The sequence below is a fragment of the Macrobrachium rosenbergii genome, chromosome 41 (genome assembly GCF_040412425.1).
Source record: "Macrobrachium rosenbergii isolate ZJJX-2024 chromosome 41, ASM4041242v1, whole genome shotgun sequence".
Lineage (NCBI taxonomy): Eukaryota > Metazoa > Arthropoda > Malacostraca > Decapoda > Palaemonidae > Macrobrachium > Macrobrachium rosenbergii.
Window position 1 is genome coordinate 19,640,381 of NC_089781.1, and position 17,500 is coordinate 19,657,880.

The 17,500-nt window shown below is 37.1% G+C and overlaps 1 protein-coding gene across 1 annotated transcript in view; it reads left to right on the forward strand.

Annotated features, from left to right (window-relative positions):
- rk (rickets) overlaps positions 1-17,500 on the forward strand; it is a 725,726-nt gene that overhangs the window by 640,658 nt on the left and 67,568 nt on the right. The window contains 1 exon segment of the mRNA XM_067084108.1: positions 6,472-7,797. Coding sequence (XP_066940209.1) covers positions 6,896-7,797 — 902 coding nt within the window. The 5' untranslated portion in view covers positions 6,472-6,895.

Genomic DNA, 17,500 nt, shown 5'->3' on the forward strand with positions numbered 1-17,500 from the left:
ATGAACGTTTAAGTCCTGTAATCATTTTATCCAGTTTAAGACTTTATTTGAATCAGTAAGGGCTCATCTCTCTCTCTCTCTCTCTCTCTCTCTCTCTCTCTCTCTTCAGAAATGAACGTTTAAGTCCTGTAATCATTTTATCAGTTTAAGACTTTATTTTGAGGCCATCAGTCTCTCTCTCTCTCTCTCTCTCTCTCTCTCTCTCTCTCTCTCTCTCTCTCTCTCAGAAATGAACGTTTAAGTCCTGTAATCATTTTATCCAGTTTAAGATTTCTTTATTTGAATCTGTACTCTCTCTCATTCTCTCTCTCTCTCTCTCTCTCTCTCTCTCTCTCTCTCTCTCTCTCTCTCTCTCTTTCCGTTTGCATGCAATTTACTTCCTGACGCACGAGATATGATTAAGACATGAGCAAGCATTTAAGGAAAGAGGAATGCGTGCGGAAGCCAAGTGCTTGGGACCAGTGTGTGTTTGTGTGTGTGTGTTTGTGTATACTTTTTTTTATTTCTTTTTTGATGAGGACAAAGATGTCCTGTTTCTTTTTGGTATCTATCTTTTCTTCTCGATTGTTTATTTTCTTTATGCACTTTTATTTTATTCTTTTTCTCTTTATTCTTTTGTTATTCCTTCCTTTGACTCTTTTTTTGTCTTTCGGTTTTTTGTTTGTTTTGTTCTCCTGTTTAATGCTAATATTTTTTTTATTTTTTTTATTTTTCACTTTTTTGACTTCTTACTTTGATTTTCTGTTTGTCTTCCCGGTCTTTTTTCCTGTTTAATGCCCCTATTTTTTTTTATTTTTCTTCCTTTTCCTTTTCCACTTTTTTGGCTTCCTTACTTTGATTTTCTTTTTGTCTTTCCGGTTTTTTCCTATTTATTGCCTCTATTTTCTTATATTTTTTTCTTTTCTCTTTCACTTTTTTGTGGCATCTTTCCTTTTAATTGTCTGTTTTCTTTGATTTTTGTTATACATAATCATTTCCTCTTTTTTTTCGTCTATTGTCCATTTTATTTCCGTCATACTCTTTTTCATCACATTTCATCTATTTCCTTGCCTCTCCTCTTATTTCTTGAATTACCTTTCCTCTAACCTTTCCTCTTTTCTTCATCGTTGTCATTTCCTTTCACCTTTAATTACCTTTCCTCGCTGTCTTCATCCTTGTCATTTCCTTTCACCTTTAATTACCTTTCCTGTAACCTTTCCTCTTTGTCTTCATCCTTGTCATTTCCTTTCCCCTTAATTACCTTTCCTCTTTGTCTTCATCCTTGTCATTTCCTTTCCCCTTAATTACCTTTCCTCTTTGTCTTCATCTTTTCACTTTCACCTTTAATTACCTTTCCTGTAACCTTTCCTCTTTGTCTTCATCCTTGTCATTTCCTTTCCCCTTAATTACCATTCCTCTTTGTCTTCATCTTTGTCATTTCCTTTCACCTTTAATTACCTTTCCTGTAACCTTTCCTCTTTGTCTTCATCCTTGTCATTTCCTTTCCCCTTAATTACCTTTCCTCTTTGTCTTCATCTTTGTCATTTCCTTTCACTTTTAATTACCTTTCCTGTAACCTTTCCTCTTTGTCTTCATCCTTGTCATTTCCTTTCCCCTTAATTACCTTTCCTCATTGTCTTCATCCTTGTCATTTCCTTTCACCTTTAATTACCTTTCCTCTAATCTTTCCTCTTTGTCTTCATCCTTTTCATTTTCTTTAACCTTTCATTGCCATTCTTCAACGCCTTCATACTTTCTATTTCATTAATTATCTCCCCTCCATCCTTTTCTTCTATTCTTCCCTAACTCTCTTTTCCCGCGTCTCATTTCTTGTCTTCATCCTTGTCATTTCCATTTACTTTTAATTACCCTTCTTCTGATCCTTCATCCTTTCTGATTTTCCATCTTTTTCGTCTCCTCTTTCTCTTCATCCTTGTCATTTCCTTTTACTTTTAATTGCCCTTACTCTACGCCTTTGCGCTTTCTGTTATCTCAGTTATTTGATCCATGCTTCATCCTTTTCTTCTATCTCTTCTTATTTCTTGAATTACCTACCCTCTTTCTCTTCATCCTTGTCATTTTCTTTTACTTTTAATTACTCATACTCTACGCATTCGTGCTCTCTATTTTATTCAATTAATTCTCCTCCAACTTTCTGCTTCATCCTTCCCTAACTCTCTTTTCTTGCTGCTCCTCTCATTTCTTGAATTATCTCTCTCCTCTTTCTCTTCATCCTCTTCATTTCTTTTTGCTTTCACTTGCCCTTCCTCTACGCCTTCGTGCTCTCTGTTTTATTTTTGGTTAATTATCCTCCATCTGTTGCCCTTATTCATCACCAACTTTCTCTTCTCGCGACTCTTATTTCTTGTCTTCATCCTTGTCATTTCCTTTTACTTTTAATTACCCTTCTAAGCTTTCGTGCTTTCTGATTTTCCAATTATTTAAACCCTCCTTCATCCTTTTCTTCCATCTCATCTTATTTCTTGAATTAGCTGTATTTCTCTTCATCGTTGCAATTTCTTTTTACTTCTAATTACCCTTCCTTTACGTCTTCATCCTTTCTGTTCTTCTAAATGTTTAACTCCTCCCTCCATCCTTTTCTTCTGCCCTTCCCCAACGCAAAGTCAACACTCAATAATACGCAAAATTCCCCCCGGCTCCATATTTTTAACCGCCCGCCAGGCTGTGCTAAGCCAATATTTTCCTTCCGTGATTTATTTCCCGAATATCAATGGATAGACCGGCCCCACCTCCGCCGCCGCCGCCGCTGCTGCTGCTGCAAGGGAATATTTATGTCCCAGATTTATTTGCTAATTTACGGCGTCGCGTAGGGTAGGGTCTTTATCGGGCCGAGGGCGATGATAGGTTTTGCGTATGTGTGTATGTTTGTATGTATGTATGTATGTGTATATATGTAATTATGTATGTATTTATATATACATATATATGTGTATATATATGTATACATATACACATAAATATATATATACATACATATATATATATATATATATACATATATATATATATGTATTCCTAACTGCAATTAGGGGCTGCCCTAGGGAAGGGCATGTGCTGGCATAAGGCAGCTTAATCTTAACCAGCCAACCAACATAGGGCCATTCTATCGTGGCCACTAGAGGCCTTGTTTTGGTCACGGAAATTCACTTTTGTAAGGAAGTATGAGCAGGCAAAAAGAACTAGCCTCACTCTAGAAGAATGTTGCGCTATGAGTACGAAGAGAGAGAGAGAGAGAGAGAGAGAGAGAGAGAGAGAGAGAGAGAGAGAGAGAGAGGAGGGGGTTATAGGAGGAGGGTGGAGAACTGAAGGGTGGGAAAAGGGGGATTTATTGCCTTGATTTGACATGTCCTCCTTTGCGTGAAATTGCTCGGCCTTTTCTACCGCCCTTCTCTTTAACCATACCCCTACCTATACCCATACCAATACCCGCTCCCTCCATTCCTCTCCTCCTCCCCTCTCCCCAGCGACCCCTCCCTGTCAGCGCTAAGGGGGAAAACCCTTTAGCGGCGTAATCCCGGGTCACTTCACTTGTAGAAAATTGGAAGTACAGTCCAGACTAGACTCTCTTTGGATATTGTGATCCGTTTGGTAATTTTGTTTCTCACTGGTTAAATAACTTTTAACATCACAAGAGTCTTCCATTTTTTTTTCTTTATAATTAACTTTTAACATCATAAGTCTCCTGCAATTTTTTTTTTTTTTACCTTATAAAAACTCTGTTATATTTGTATATTTTGATATGTGTGGGTGAGTATGATTTATTTGTGTATGGATGTGTATGAATTGTTTGAGTACTGGTGTGTATGCTTGTTTATGATCTGTTTGTGTGTGGATGTATATGGTTTGTTTGTGTGTGCGTGTGTATCATTATTTGTTTGTGTATGCGTGTGTGTCATTTGTTTGTGTATGCGTATCATTTTGCTTGTATCATGATTTGTTTGTGCATGTATCATTTGTTTGTGCATGCGTGTGTATGGTTTTTTGTGTATGCTGTGTATAATTTTTTTGTGTGTGGATGCATAAGATTGTTTGTGTATGCGTGTGTATGATTTGTTTATGTATCTCTTTGCAAGATGTGATTATGTATACTTGTGAATGCCATGCATCTTGTTTTAACTTTTACAAAGTGAGAATTGTTGAAAATATTTTTAGTGAATTACTTTTTAGGGCCAAGTGAATTTTTTTATCTACCCCATAACTTTATCATTTACTTAACGGCTCTTCATAATAATACATTAGTTAAGCGCCACTCATTTTTTGTTGTTTTACGGCCAAATGTGATCTGAGAAAAATGGTCGTCACTAATATTGTTCCTTTTTTTTTTCAAGAACACAAGAGTTGAATTGAGGTTGATATAATTTGGAAGTGCAGACATTTCATGTCTGAGGAATGTTAAACATTTTTTATATTATGGCCCATATTATAATCAATACAACTCTGGATATGTCCAACAGAAATAAAAATAAGATAAATCTGTAAAGGAATAAAAAAAATCAGTAAAAGTTCATATCTTTCTAGTGATGTTCAAACAATCAGTAACACAAGTTACAAGCCATACATAATTAGTGATGTACAGTCAAAAAAAAAATAAATAAAGCAAGCAAAAATGCAAATGAATATTAATGAAACTGAATACAAATAGATGCTGGGTATTAGTTCCTTAATTTTCCCACGTTGAATATCTACTCGCAACTGGAATTGCAAATATAATGTTGAAAATGTTTGATATTGTATGAAATATTCTTAACAGACGTCATTCGCAGTCGCCATTATTTAAACACATGTTGTGTTCCTCTCGTGTGATTGCAAATTATACTAATTATTCTTCTTGTTATTTTTGCTGGCGTTGAATGTTCTTCTTGGTTCGTCGTAGATTATAACTTAGGATTATTTTAGGATATATTCTTGGAAAAGATCTGGCTTAGTGATTTTCCTCATAACTTCATCTGTTTTTATTTGCGTTTTCTAGAATTATATATATTTTTATTACCACGTTCTGAATTATTGTGTACGATTATTGATGGTTATCACATACCGATTTGTATGAAAAGAAAAGGAAAACTTTAATATTTATTTTTTTTATATTTTACAATAAAAAAATTTTCCCCACAGCTTAGGATCATAAGTTTCTTAGAGATGATAATTTCACTATTGCTATTTGCATAAGAAATTACATATATATTCCTCTTATTTAAATTATTGTGATGTTGCAAGAGATATTTTATTCCTTATTTTATTTGTACACAGTCAGATTTTTTTTTTTTGTCGTTAAGTGAAGTTAACCATATTTATCACTGGTAAAATATTACAAATCGTCGCTTGGTTTCTTTTTAATTTGCTATAATTTTTGTGTAAATCAGTTCAGTTTTCTTTCCCCTGTTTTTATTCTATTTGAGAGAGAGAGAGAGAGAGAGAGAGAGAGAGAGAGAGAGAGAGAGAGAGAGAGGATAAAGTTATCTCTCTCATTTGGTCACTTTTATAAACGGTACGTTTCCCATTCACGATCTTAACAGGTGATGCCTTTTACAGATTTATAAAAGAAATCAAAAATAATGTTTGAGCATATTCCAGAGGTACATTCAAAGTGAATGAAGGGTAAGGAAAGAAGGCAGTATTTTTGAAAGACAGTTTTTATGAAGCTATTTCTTTCATCTTATCACTTTCATAAACGGTTTTAAATTTTCCAGTAACGATCTCAACAAGTTATGCCTTTTACAGATTTACGAGAGTAAATAAGAAGAATTTTCAGCAGATTCCCAAGGTACTTTCATACTAAATGAAAGTACCTTTGGAATCTGCTGAAAATTCTTCTTGTTTTCTCACGTAAATCTGTAAAAGGCATAACTAAATGAGGGGTAATTAAAAATGCAGTTTTATGAAAAAAGACAGCCCCAGTCTATTTTATGAAGCCCCCAGGGTAATTAAAAATGCAGTTTTATGAAAAGACAGTTTTTAATAAGCCCCAGTCTATTTTACATGACTTCTCCTCCCGCCCCCCACCCCCCAGAGAAATCTAAACAACGGGAATTTCAAAAGCAAAGTAAAATAACCTTTTTTTTTTTTTCCTTGATCAAAGAGAAGCAGGTCCCATCTTCCCGCTCTCCTGAGTATACTCATTTCAGGATAATTTCTTTTTTTTTTTTTATTCGTTTATCGGAATGATTTAAAAAAAGATCAGGATAAAAAGAGGCCTTGATCATTACACTCGTTTTAATGAAGTCTGCATTAAGTCTGCTATTACAGAATTTACCTTTGAAGCTAAAATTCTTTCGCGGAAGTTAATGAGAAACTTCCTTCGTTTTGATGAGCGGTGGTAATAAGAACCCGAAGGAAATTCTGTAATTTAGTCTGGTTTGTAATTTCATTTTTTCTTTGTTTTCTGTAAACGAATTTCATGTCATCATTTCGTTGTCTCCTTTGAACGTATTTCTTGTTACGAAAACTCACAAGCTTATTTCCTCTCTTTTACAGAACCTGTATCGACCAAGGAGGAACAAGCCTAGTGGAAGTAAGGATCCGAGTGACTTGTAATGTCTTTTATTTGACGGATCAGAAGCACCCCCGCCATCTATTGGAATCTGATCGCATCTGGTGAAAATGGGGAAAAGATCTTCCTTTATGGGCAATCGAGCTGTTGAGAACAGTTCCATAATGCTTCGCAAGCCTGGCCCTTGCTGGTCCCTGCGCCACCCAGAAATATGTTCCCTCCGAGGACAGGAGTCCCTCTCGTCCTGAGGCTGATCTGGGGAAACCTTTCGTAACGCCGAAACTGCTTGTGCGTGTGTGCTTTGCGTTTGGAAACGGTGGTCATTTCAGTGCTGTCTATTTATCCTAGAGTAGAAGCTGTGTTTATTTGTTTCTTTCGTAACCAGACTCTCAATTCTGTCAAGAGACAATGTGGGGTGTGGTAGATGCTTTGCTGGGAGGGGTCCCAGATAACGCCATTTCTTCCCTGAAGAGAAATCGCAGCACATGCCGTGTCAACGATTGGCCGTACGGCCACCAGACTTTCTCGATTTATCAAAATGGAACCTATTCCGAGTGTGTGACTGACAGAGAAAGGGAATGGCAACCTTGGTGCTGTCGAAGAGGTCACGTAGATACAATAACTCACACGAGAAAGAGACTCAAAATTACCGGAGGCGACAGAAACAGTAGCGAGGTTCCGATGACGTTGCCAGAAGACGCAACTTACGATGTGCCAAGCGAAGTGGGGGCCTGTGTTGAATCTTGCCCCGCCCAAACGAAAAGTGACCGTGGGTCAGTTTCCATTCCAGAGGGGACTCGGAACACGACGCCGCTCTTCGAACCGATGAAGCCGCTTAGCAGCTACATCAGACCCAAACAGCCAACTCCGACGAGGAAAAGATACAACGGAGGTAGGAACCTCGCGAGAGGTATTGTCGGGTCAGTTTCCATTCCAGAGGGGACTCGGAACACGACGCCTCTCTTCGAACCGGTGAAGCCGCTTAGCAGCTACATCAGACCCAAACAGCCAATTCCGACGAGGAAAAGCGACAACGGAGGTAGGAACCTCGCGAGAGGTATTGTTACCTCTCCGCTCAGACCTCCTCTTCAGTCCATCGCTCTCGTCGTCCTCTTGGCATTTCCCGTCCTCCCTCTGTCTGCCGCCTGTCCGAAGCCCTGCGTCTGCACGCCCCCGGCCGCCTACGACGGCAAGGGCGACTACAAAAGCGTCGAGGAGGGCATCAGAATATCCTGCGTAGGGGCAGGGTTTTCCAGCGTCCCTTCCCTGGAGGAGCGGGACGATATCGAGGGTGATCACGTGACCAGTCTGTAAGTACAGAAAATTATTTTCCTATCAACTGAATCTTTTTTAATTAATTGTTATACGTCATGAACAGATTTACTCTGTGCAGGTTTAAATTTCCTTTTTCCAGCATTAACAATCTATCTGTAATTATGTTCTTTAGGCTAAAATTAGTCTGTAAACATATTGATTGTGATCCACTTGGATTGTTTGATCATGTAAGTATGCAAATCCATTATTTTTTTTTAAGATGTATTCTGGAAATTCTTAATAATTATTACTAAATCCAGCTTTTTCTACAATTTCTATAATACTCTAATTTTGCCGGATTCACCGACCAAGTAAATCGTATCAAAGGACCCTATAATTGTCTTGTTTTGACCAGCATTACCTGTCAGTTTTAACAGTTGTTTTGAATGTTCATTTACTGTGTGTGTCATTTCGACGTGATGGCAATTACGTGATGGTTTTTATTCATTTTTTCATTAATTGCTCGTCAACTTTTATGAGGTCACAAAGCAATACAGTTTTAGTACCAATTCAAATTGCCCCCAGAATGGGCTTTTGATTCTGCAATAAATTTGCAAAGTAGGACTCTTTGCTCTAAAATACTTCGCATTTTTATAGCTAAATTAGAACCCAGAGGTTGCTCTCTCTCTCTCTCTCTCTCTCTCTCTCTCTCTCTCTCTCTCTCTCTCTCTCTCTCTCTCTCTCTCTCTCCTATTCTTCACAAATGAGGTTTCTGGTTAATTTCTTGTCATATTTTTGGCCCAAGTTAAGACTTTCATATGTGAATCAGTAAGTCTCTCTCTCTCTCTCTCTCTCTCTCTCTCTCTCTCTCTCTCTCTCTCTCTCTCTCTCTCTCTCTCTGCAATACATTTTCCCCTCTACGATTCTATGCTCAAAATGCTTTGCACTTGGTCTTGATAGTCAAAATAGAACCCACGTGTAACTCTCTCTCTCTCTCTCTCTCTCTCTCTCTCTCTCTCTCTCTCTCTCTCTCTCTCTGCAATAAATTTTCCCCTCTACGATTCTATGCCCAAAATGCATTGCACTTGATTTTGATAGTCAAAATAGAACCCACGTGTAACACTCTCTCTCTCTCTCTCTCTCTCTCTCTCTCTCTCTCTCTCTCTCTCTCTCTCTCTCTCTCTCTCTGCAATATATTTTCCCTTTACGATTCGATGCTCAAAATTACTTCGCACTTGATAGCCAAAATTGAACCCCGTGTAACACTCCCCCCGCCCCACTCTCTCTCTCTCTCTCTCTCTCTCTCTCTCTCTCTCTCTCTCTCTCTCTCTCATACAAAGCCATCTTTCTCAATTTGAAACGAGGCGTTACTCGCATATCCAATTACCCCTCTCCACACCCTTCCTTCTACTCAATTGTATAGCTTTTGTTTAGCCGCTGTTTACTGCCGTGGGTAATGCTGGAATTAAATGGTACAGTTGCTTTTGCTTTCCCTATTAACTCACTGTTTTCAGCATTGCATTTCTTGCGTGCAGTGTTATGCAGATTAAGTTTAAGACTCATTCGAATGTAGGGGATTACTCTTTAGGCAGTGTTTGTTTTAGTGCAGTGTTTGTGTGTTATATGTATATCTATATATATATATATATGTATATATATATATATATATATATATATATATATATATATATATATATATATATATATATATATATATATATATATATATATATATATATATATATAATATATTTATATATATATATATACAAATATATATTTATTGATATATATTTATGTACAAATATAAATTATATATATTTATATATATATAATATATATATATATATATATATATATATATATATACGTATAGATAGAGAGAGAGAGATAGAGAGAGAGAGAGATATAGTATAGAGAGAGAGAGAGAGAGAGAGAGATTTAGTAGCAAGTTTAGAAGAACAAAAAGTATCCTGTCATATATCTAGTGTATACAATTGTAGATTTTTCAAACGCATTTTTCAAAACCGTTTAGAATTTGAGACATTATTGCCTCGGCCTACGAGTCTGAAGGTTTTGCTGTCGTGACTGGTAACCTACCGTCAAGACACCAGTTGACCGGTAGGTAGCCAGAATATGAAAATAAAATTCCCATGCTTGATGGCAGCTAGGGGGCGAATTTTGAGGTCTCCCAAGTTCAAACTTAACCAGAGACCAATACCAACCTTCTTCCAGAAAAGTGGGTCCAAGAACTTGAAAGAAATATGAGGGAGGAAGTAACTGAATTTTTTTTCTTACTCTCGTTCCCACTTATGTACATTTTAATTGTACCTACAAGTTCAACCCGTCTTTGCAATTAAATCTTACCTAAGAGTTGACAGAACAATTCTCGTCTTCAGGACTAGAAAATGCACATACTTGCCCCCATTCACACCCTTACATATGCGAGCGTAAGACCATATAAATCTGAAAATTGTTTAAAAATGCAAATTTCCCTGAATTTGGAAACTGCACAGATACGTAAATTTCACAGACAGATACATTAATAACGGAGAAATTGTCCAAACTGATGAAGTTTCGCAAATACCCATAATGTGAAAAAAAGAAACGTTCAGACAAACTTAGAGGAGAAAACACACGGAGTGGCAAACTTACTCCATTATGGTGTTTGAAAAAACACAGGCGCATAATTCATACATATACTTGCATAGAGGAGGAAATAGGGGGTGGAGCTTATGAATCATGGATGGCAGTACTACGTGGAAATGACATTTACCAGCGTTCCCTTTCTCTCCCCTTTCGGAAGAGGGGTAAATTGGGAGGGGTTGGGTGAGGGGTGGGGAAGGGGAAGCTCTTTGAAGACAGAGCAAAGAAGAACAACAGCGGAATAAGAGGGGGGGGGCGAAGAAGTTATTTGAAGACAGAACAAGGAAGAACAACGGAATAAGAGTGGGCGGAATAAGAGGGGGAATAAGAGGGGAAGAAGTTATTTGAAGACAGAACAAGGAAGAACAACAACGGAATAAGAGTGGGGGGAAGCTCTTTCAAGACAGAGCAAGGACGAACAACAGCGGAATAAGAGGGGGGGGAGAGATCTTTGAAGACAAAGCAAGGAAGAACAACAGCGGAATAAGAGAAGGGGAGAGATCTTTGCAGACAGAGCTAGGAAGAACAACAGCGGAATAAGAGGGGGCGAGCTCTTTCAAGACAGAGCAAGGAGGAACAACAGCGGAATAAGAGTGGGGGAGGGAAAAGCTCTTTCAAGACAGAGCAAGGAGGAACAACAGCGGAATGAGAGGGGGAAGGGGGGAGGAAGCTCTCTCAAGGCAGAGCAAAGAAGAACAACAGTTGAGTAAGAGGGGAGGAGGCTTTTCAAGACAGAGCAAGGAAGAACAACAGCGGAATAAGAGGGGAGGAGAAAGCTCTTTCAAGATAGAGCAAGGAAGAACATCAGCGGAATAAAGTTGGGGGCGCCGTTGAAGCTCTTGGAAGACAGAGCAAAGAACAACAGCAGCGGAATAAGAGTGGGGGGTGGGGTGAGGGGGAGGGAGGGGTAATCTTCCCCCGCGTCTTCTTCCTTACACGGGAACTCCATAACTTAGACGGGATTTTGACTCCTTTACATGTGATCCCCCGGAGTACATTTGTCCGCTGAATTCAAAATGGGGCCCTGCTTATTTTCGCTCTCTCATTTTGATTCATTTTTGCCTCGTGCCGTCGAGAGCAGATTTTGTTTCTTCTGCAGCTTGAAATTTTGCTTTTTTAAAATTTTATTTATTTATTTTTTATTTTTTTTTATTTTATTTTTTTTTTTGTGCTCCATCATTATTTTCTTCGTTTTTAAAAAAATGTTTTCAACAAAATGGCACATATTTGGGATGGATTTATGTGTGAATATTGGCTTTTGTAGTTTTGTTTTAATTTTAATATGTTTGATTTGATTATTTATATATATATATTTTTTTAGTTAAATGGCCATTATTATATACCTATTTCTCTCTCTCTCTCTCTCTCTCTCTCTCTCTCTCTCTCTCTCTCTCTCTCTCACACTCACACACACACACACACACACACACACACACACACACACACTGTGTTTGTATTATTTTCACGTGCTGTTTTAGTAATGCTAATCAAAGCATGTCCCTAATTCAGTTATAGAATAATATAAAACTTTTCCTTAGTTCTCAAAAGGCACTTCAATAACCATGGGAGTTGTGACACCAGTTATTCATTTTAATAAATCAGTTAATAAGATCAGACCCTGCTCTGATTTGTGCTTTTCAAGTTTACTACGCGTTTCTCTCTTAAGGAATTTAAAACTGACATTGTTCCCTCAATAACCATGTTTGTCGTTTACATTAATGATTTAAAGAATGTTGAATTTAGTCACAACACTGTTCTCCTCAAATAGCCATGTTTGCCATTAACATTTATGACTTAACGAATGTTAAATTACATTTATGATTTAAGGAATATTGAGTTTAGCCACAACATTTTTCCTTCATCAGCCTTGTTTGTTGTTTACAGTAATGATTTAAAGAATATTTAAATGCATGTATGATTCAAAGTATTTTGAATTACATGTATGATTTAAAGAATTTTTAATGACTTACATGATTTAAATAATGTTTAATTGCATGTGTGATTTAAAAAAATTTGATTTTCAGATATGATTAAAGGAATGTTGAATTACACATATGATTTAAAGAATGTTGAATTACGTATATGATTTAAAGAATATTGTACATGATTTAAAGAATATTGAATTATGTACATGATTTAAAGAATGTTGAATTACGTACATGATTTAAAGAATGTTGAATTACGTCCATGATTTAAAGAATATTGAATTACGTACATGATTTAAAGAACATTGAATTACGTAAATGGTTTAAAGAATATTGAATTACGTCCATGATTTAAAGAACGTTGAATTACATACATGATTTAAAGAATGTTGGATTACATGTATGATGTAAATAATGTTGAATTACCAGTATGAATAAAAATGTTGATTTGCATGTACGATTTAAAGAATGTTGAATTTAGTCACAACGTTCTCCTTCTCCCCCATTCATGTTTGGCGAATGTTTGTCTCTCTGCCTGTGGTCCAACTTTGGACATAATTTTCTTGATGGGTCAGTTTCGGACCTAATTGTTTTTATGGTTAAACTTTTGTAAATAGTTGTTCTTTACGGCTTAGGTTCGACCATAACTACCTTTGTGGTTAAGCTCTCGAAATAGTTGTGACTGCTTCTACATCTTTTGCAGTTGTTTGTAGGAGTTAGATTTTTACAACCATTTATTTGGTGAAGTTTTTTTTTTTTACATTGTTTTCGTGTAAATTTTTTTACTTAGAATTGTCCAAGAATTCATTCCAAAATGTTGATGTAGGAGTGATCAAAATATAGTTCAACTTTTTTTTTTAAGTAGAATCATTACTTTTGATAGTAATCCCAAATTACCAGTAGTTCTGGTAATTTGGTAATAATAATAATAATAATAATAGTAATAATAATAATATGTCATGCGGTATAACATTATTGTCAGTAACGATGCTAGAGCGCTCTTTCTCTAACTTTCCTCTTTACTTCTACACATAATCTCTCTCTCTCTCTCTCTCTCTCTCTCTCTCTCTCTCTCTCTCTCTCTCTCTCTCTCTCTCTCTCTCTCTCTCTCTCTCCAGAAATGAAGTGTCTCCAAGTTAAGATTTTTTCTTCAGTCAGTAAGGCCGCTCTTTTCTCTCTCTCTCTCTCTCTCTCTCTCTCTCTCTCTCTCTCTCTCTCTCTCTCTCTCTCTCTCCAGAACTGAAGTGTCTCCAAGTTAAGATTTCGTTTTAATCAGTAAGAAGGCCTCTCTCTCTCTCTCTCTCTCTCTCTCTCTCTCTCTCTCTCTCTCTCTCTCTCTCTCTCTCTCTCTCTCTCCAAAAATGAAGTTTCTCCAAGTCAAGATTTTTTATTTGAATCAGTAAGGCCGGTCTCTCTCTCTCTCTCTCTCTCTCTCTCTCTCTCTCTCTCTCTCTCTCTCTCTCTCTTCAGAAATGGAGTGTCTCTCTCTCTCTCTCTCTCTCTCCAGAAATGAAGTGTCTCCAAGTTAAGATTTTTATTTAAATCAGTAAGGTCTCTCTCTCAGTCTCTCTCTCTCTCTCTCTCTCTCTCTCTCTCTCTCTCTCTCTCTCTCTCTCTCTCTCTCCAAAAATGAAGTTTCTCCAAGTTACGATTTTTATTCAGAATCAGATCAGTAAGGTTAAGTCTCTCTCTCTCTCTCTCTCTCTCTCTCTCTCTCTCTCTCTCTCTCTCTCTCTCTCTCTCTCTCTCTCTCTCCAAAAATGAAGTTCCTCCAAGTTAAGATTTTTATTTAAATCAGTAAGGCCGCTCTTCTCTCTCTCTCTCTCTCTCTCTCTCTCTCTCTCTCTCTCTCTCTCTCTCTCTCTCTCTCTCTCTCTCTCTCTCTCTCTCCAAAAATGAAGTTCTCTCCAAGTTAAGATTTTTATTTAAATCAGTTAAGATTTTTCTTGAATCAGTCTCTCTCTCTCTCTCTCTCTCTCTCTCTCTCTCTCTCTCTCTCTCTCTCTCTCTCTCTCTGTCACCTTTCTCGTAGCTTCTTATCAAGCTGCCATCTTTCCTTTAGACTAGAGAGGCAATGCTCAGGTTTCTTTTGTCTAAGACATTCAAGTTTATGAGATCTGGGGTCAAGGATATCAACTCGGTTGCTGTCAAAATAAACCTCTGAAAATTTTACATCCTTAGATATCCTCTCTCTCTCTCTCTCTCTCTCTCTCTCTCTCTCTCTCTCTCTCTCTCTCTCTCTCTCTCTCTCTCTCTCTCGTGCCTTTCAGAAATGAGGTGTCGGGTTAACTTTTGCAATCGTTTTGGTCCAAGTGAAGATTATTCATTTATAAATCAGTAAGGCCGTTCTTCTCTCTCTCTCTCTCTCTCTCTCTCTCTCTCTCTCTCTCTCTCTCTCTCTCTCTCTCTCTCTCTTCCTTCAGAAATGAAGTGGCCGGTTAATTCATAATCATTGTAGTCCGACTTAAGATATATTTATTTGAATCAATAAGGCCATTCATCTCTCTCTCTCTCTCTCTCTCTCTCTCTCTAGAAATGAAGTGTCTAGCTAATCCCTGTAATCGCTGGTGTAGTCCCAGTTAAGTTTTTTTTTACTCGAATCATTGAGGCCGCTCCTGTTCTATTGTCATCCACCTTTCAATTAAGCCGACGAACATCTAGTCACTATTAATAGGGTAAGAATCCGGATTAGCATCTAGTGACCTGTTTAAAACTGGTCGGAGAGGGACCGCTCAGCAATCCCTGGCTACGTTCGGACAAAAATGACCAGACCCAGACGTCAGTTTCCAGAATTGTTTAAGGACGACGCGTGACTTCATTCTGTAAATTCTGAGGTGGCTCAAAGATGTACGAGAATGAAGCATATGAATGAAATTCTTTTTCTGTTAAATAGGTTGATTTGGGGATAGGTAGGGATGAGGGAAACTGGGCTTCATACCTACTGTTCGAAAGGTGAGATTTGGGTGGGGTGGGATTTGGGGGGGGGGGCGCCCAGTAAAATTGTCTAATTTTTTCGATTTTTGGGGGGTGGGAAGTGTAACAATGGTGAAGAGATTCGTCATTCTTTTACTTTATTTTGTCAGTAAACATATTTCCAGATGATCTAATTGTTAATATCCGAAATGTTATAATCACTTTTTATTATTCCATATACCAATGAATTACTGATGTCAAACATTTTAATCATCAAATTATATCTTCAGCTTACAGCAATAGCCGTTGCAGGCCATTTTCAAAGCATTGTTGATATAATTTGAGCAAATCTGGTCCAATGAATTTTACTTACAAATGTGAGGAAACGTATTTTGGCGTCAAATAAATTATACTGATTAAATCGCTAGCAAAGCTTTACCAACAGATTTCACTAAAACGTAAACGAATGCAAATCACCCAAAAGAATATAATTTGTAATGGTATTAGTTACATGGGTTTATGAAAATATGCATGTTGTTTTATGCTTAATTATTTTTAATATAGACGGTTATACGTCATTATTTGAGAATAACATTATTCGAGACAAGAAAAATTTAATCAAAGCAAGCATCAGCTGATACAGTCTAAACATTTGTAGCTTAGTTAGGTATAGTTGTGCTTACCAGTAATAGATATGACAATGCTTAGGTTTCTTCTTTTATGACTTGTACGGATGAATCACTAACGCCCTGGGGTCTCTCACTTGAAAGACCGTGGTTCGGTCCTGATGTAAGTCAGAAATTTATTTCAGAGGAACACGTTCCCATGTGTTCATTTCATTTATATATATATATATATATATATATATATATATATATATATATATATATATATATATATATATATATATATATATATATATATATATATATATATATATATATATATAACATATATATATAGTTAGTTATTTTGCGTATAATTATGGGCTTTGAAAATTTTAAGAAAATTATACAACAAAAATAAAACCAAAATTTGAAAAAAATTTGTTGTTAAAAGAGACTACTGTTACGCAAGGGCAGCTCTGAGTCAGCCTACGTTCTCCAACGCGCATGCGCGCACCGCAGAGAATTAAATTCGTTAAAAAAGCAACCGAGACGAGTTAGTGGTACGAACGCAAATAAATTTCAAAAGATGTATCACTGTAAAAAGAATATAATCCCCTCTCTCTCTCTCTCTCTCTCTCTCTCTCTCTCTCTCTCTCTCTCTCTCTCTCTCTCATTTCAAAAGATGTATCACCGGAAAGAATATAGTCCTTTCTCTCTCTCTCTCTCTCTCTCTCTCTCTCTCTCAATTCTAAAGATGTATCACCGTAAAGAATATAGTCTTCTCTCTCTCTCTCTCTCTCTCTCTCTCTCTCTCTCTCTCTCTCTCTCTCTCTCTCTCTCTCATTTCAAAAGATGTATCACCATAAAGAATATAGACCTCTCTCTCTCTCTCTCTCTCTCTCTCTCTCTCTCTCTCTCTCTCTCTCTCGTAACGAATTGTCGCGATAAACTCAGCTTTTTTTTCTCCTCTTTGCAATTGAATAAAAAAAAACTACGACCTTCCTTGTCTTTCTAGGATACAATGTCGTCGTGTCTGTCTCCTTCACACTCAGACAAAACAAACTTTGAAGTAAAACTGGTTGGTGTTGGGGGATTGGTGGGGAAAATGGGGAGGGGAGGGGAGTAAGGGCGTCTGCTAGACGTTGGAGGAAGGGGGAGGGGAGGCGGAGGGGGGGAGGGGGGGAATAGCGATGGAGAATGAGAGACTCGCTCAGCAACTTTCACCCTCGGGATGTCTTTTAAGGAAAACGTTTTTAGATACAGAGAATAACTGATGCAAATGGCAGTCAGATACGGGGAGAGAGAGAGAGAGAGAGAGAGAGAGAGAGAGAGAGAGAGAGAGAGAGAGAGAGAGAGGAGGAAGTGAACAGTTATTTCTTTTGTGTCACTTGAAAGTTCTTTCTTGACTTGTTTTTATTTTTCTAGACTCGAAACTGTCAGAGCTTTGTTATTTCATTTATTTATTTTATTTTATTTATTTTTTATTTTATTTATTTATTTAATTATTTTCATTTGCATAATACCGATGAATATTTTGGGACACTTTTCATCTGTTTGTTGCTACAGAAAACTAATATGAATTTTGTTTAAAAGTATGAATATTTTCTTTTCGAAAAATTTAGACCAATTTGTAGTTTGATTTTTATTTATTTTTTATTTGATTTTAT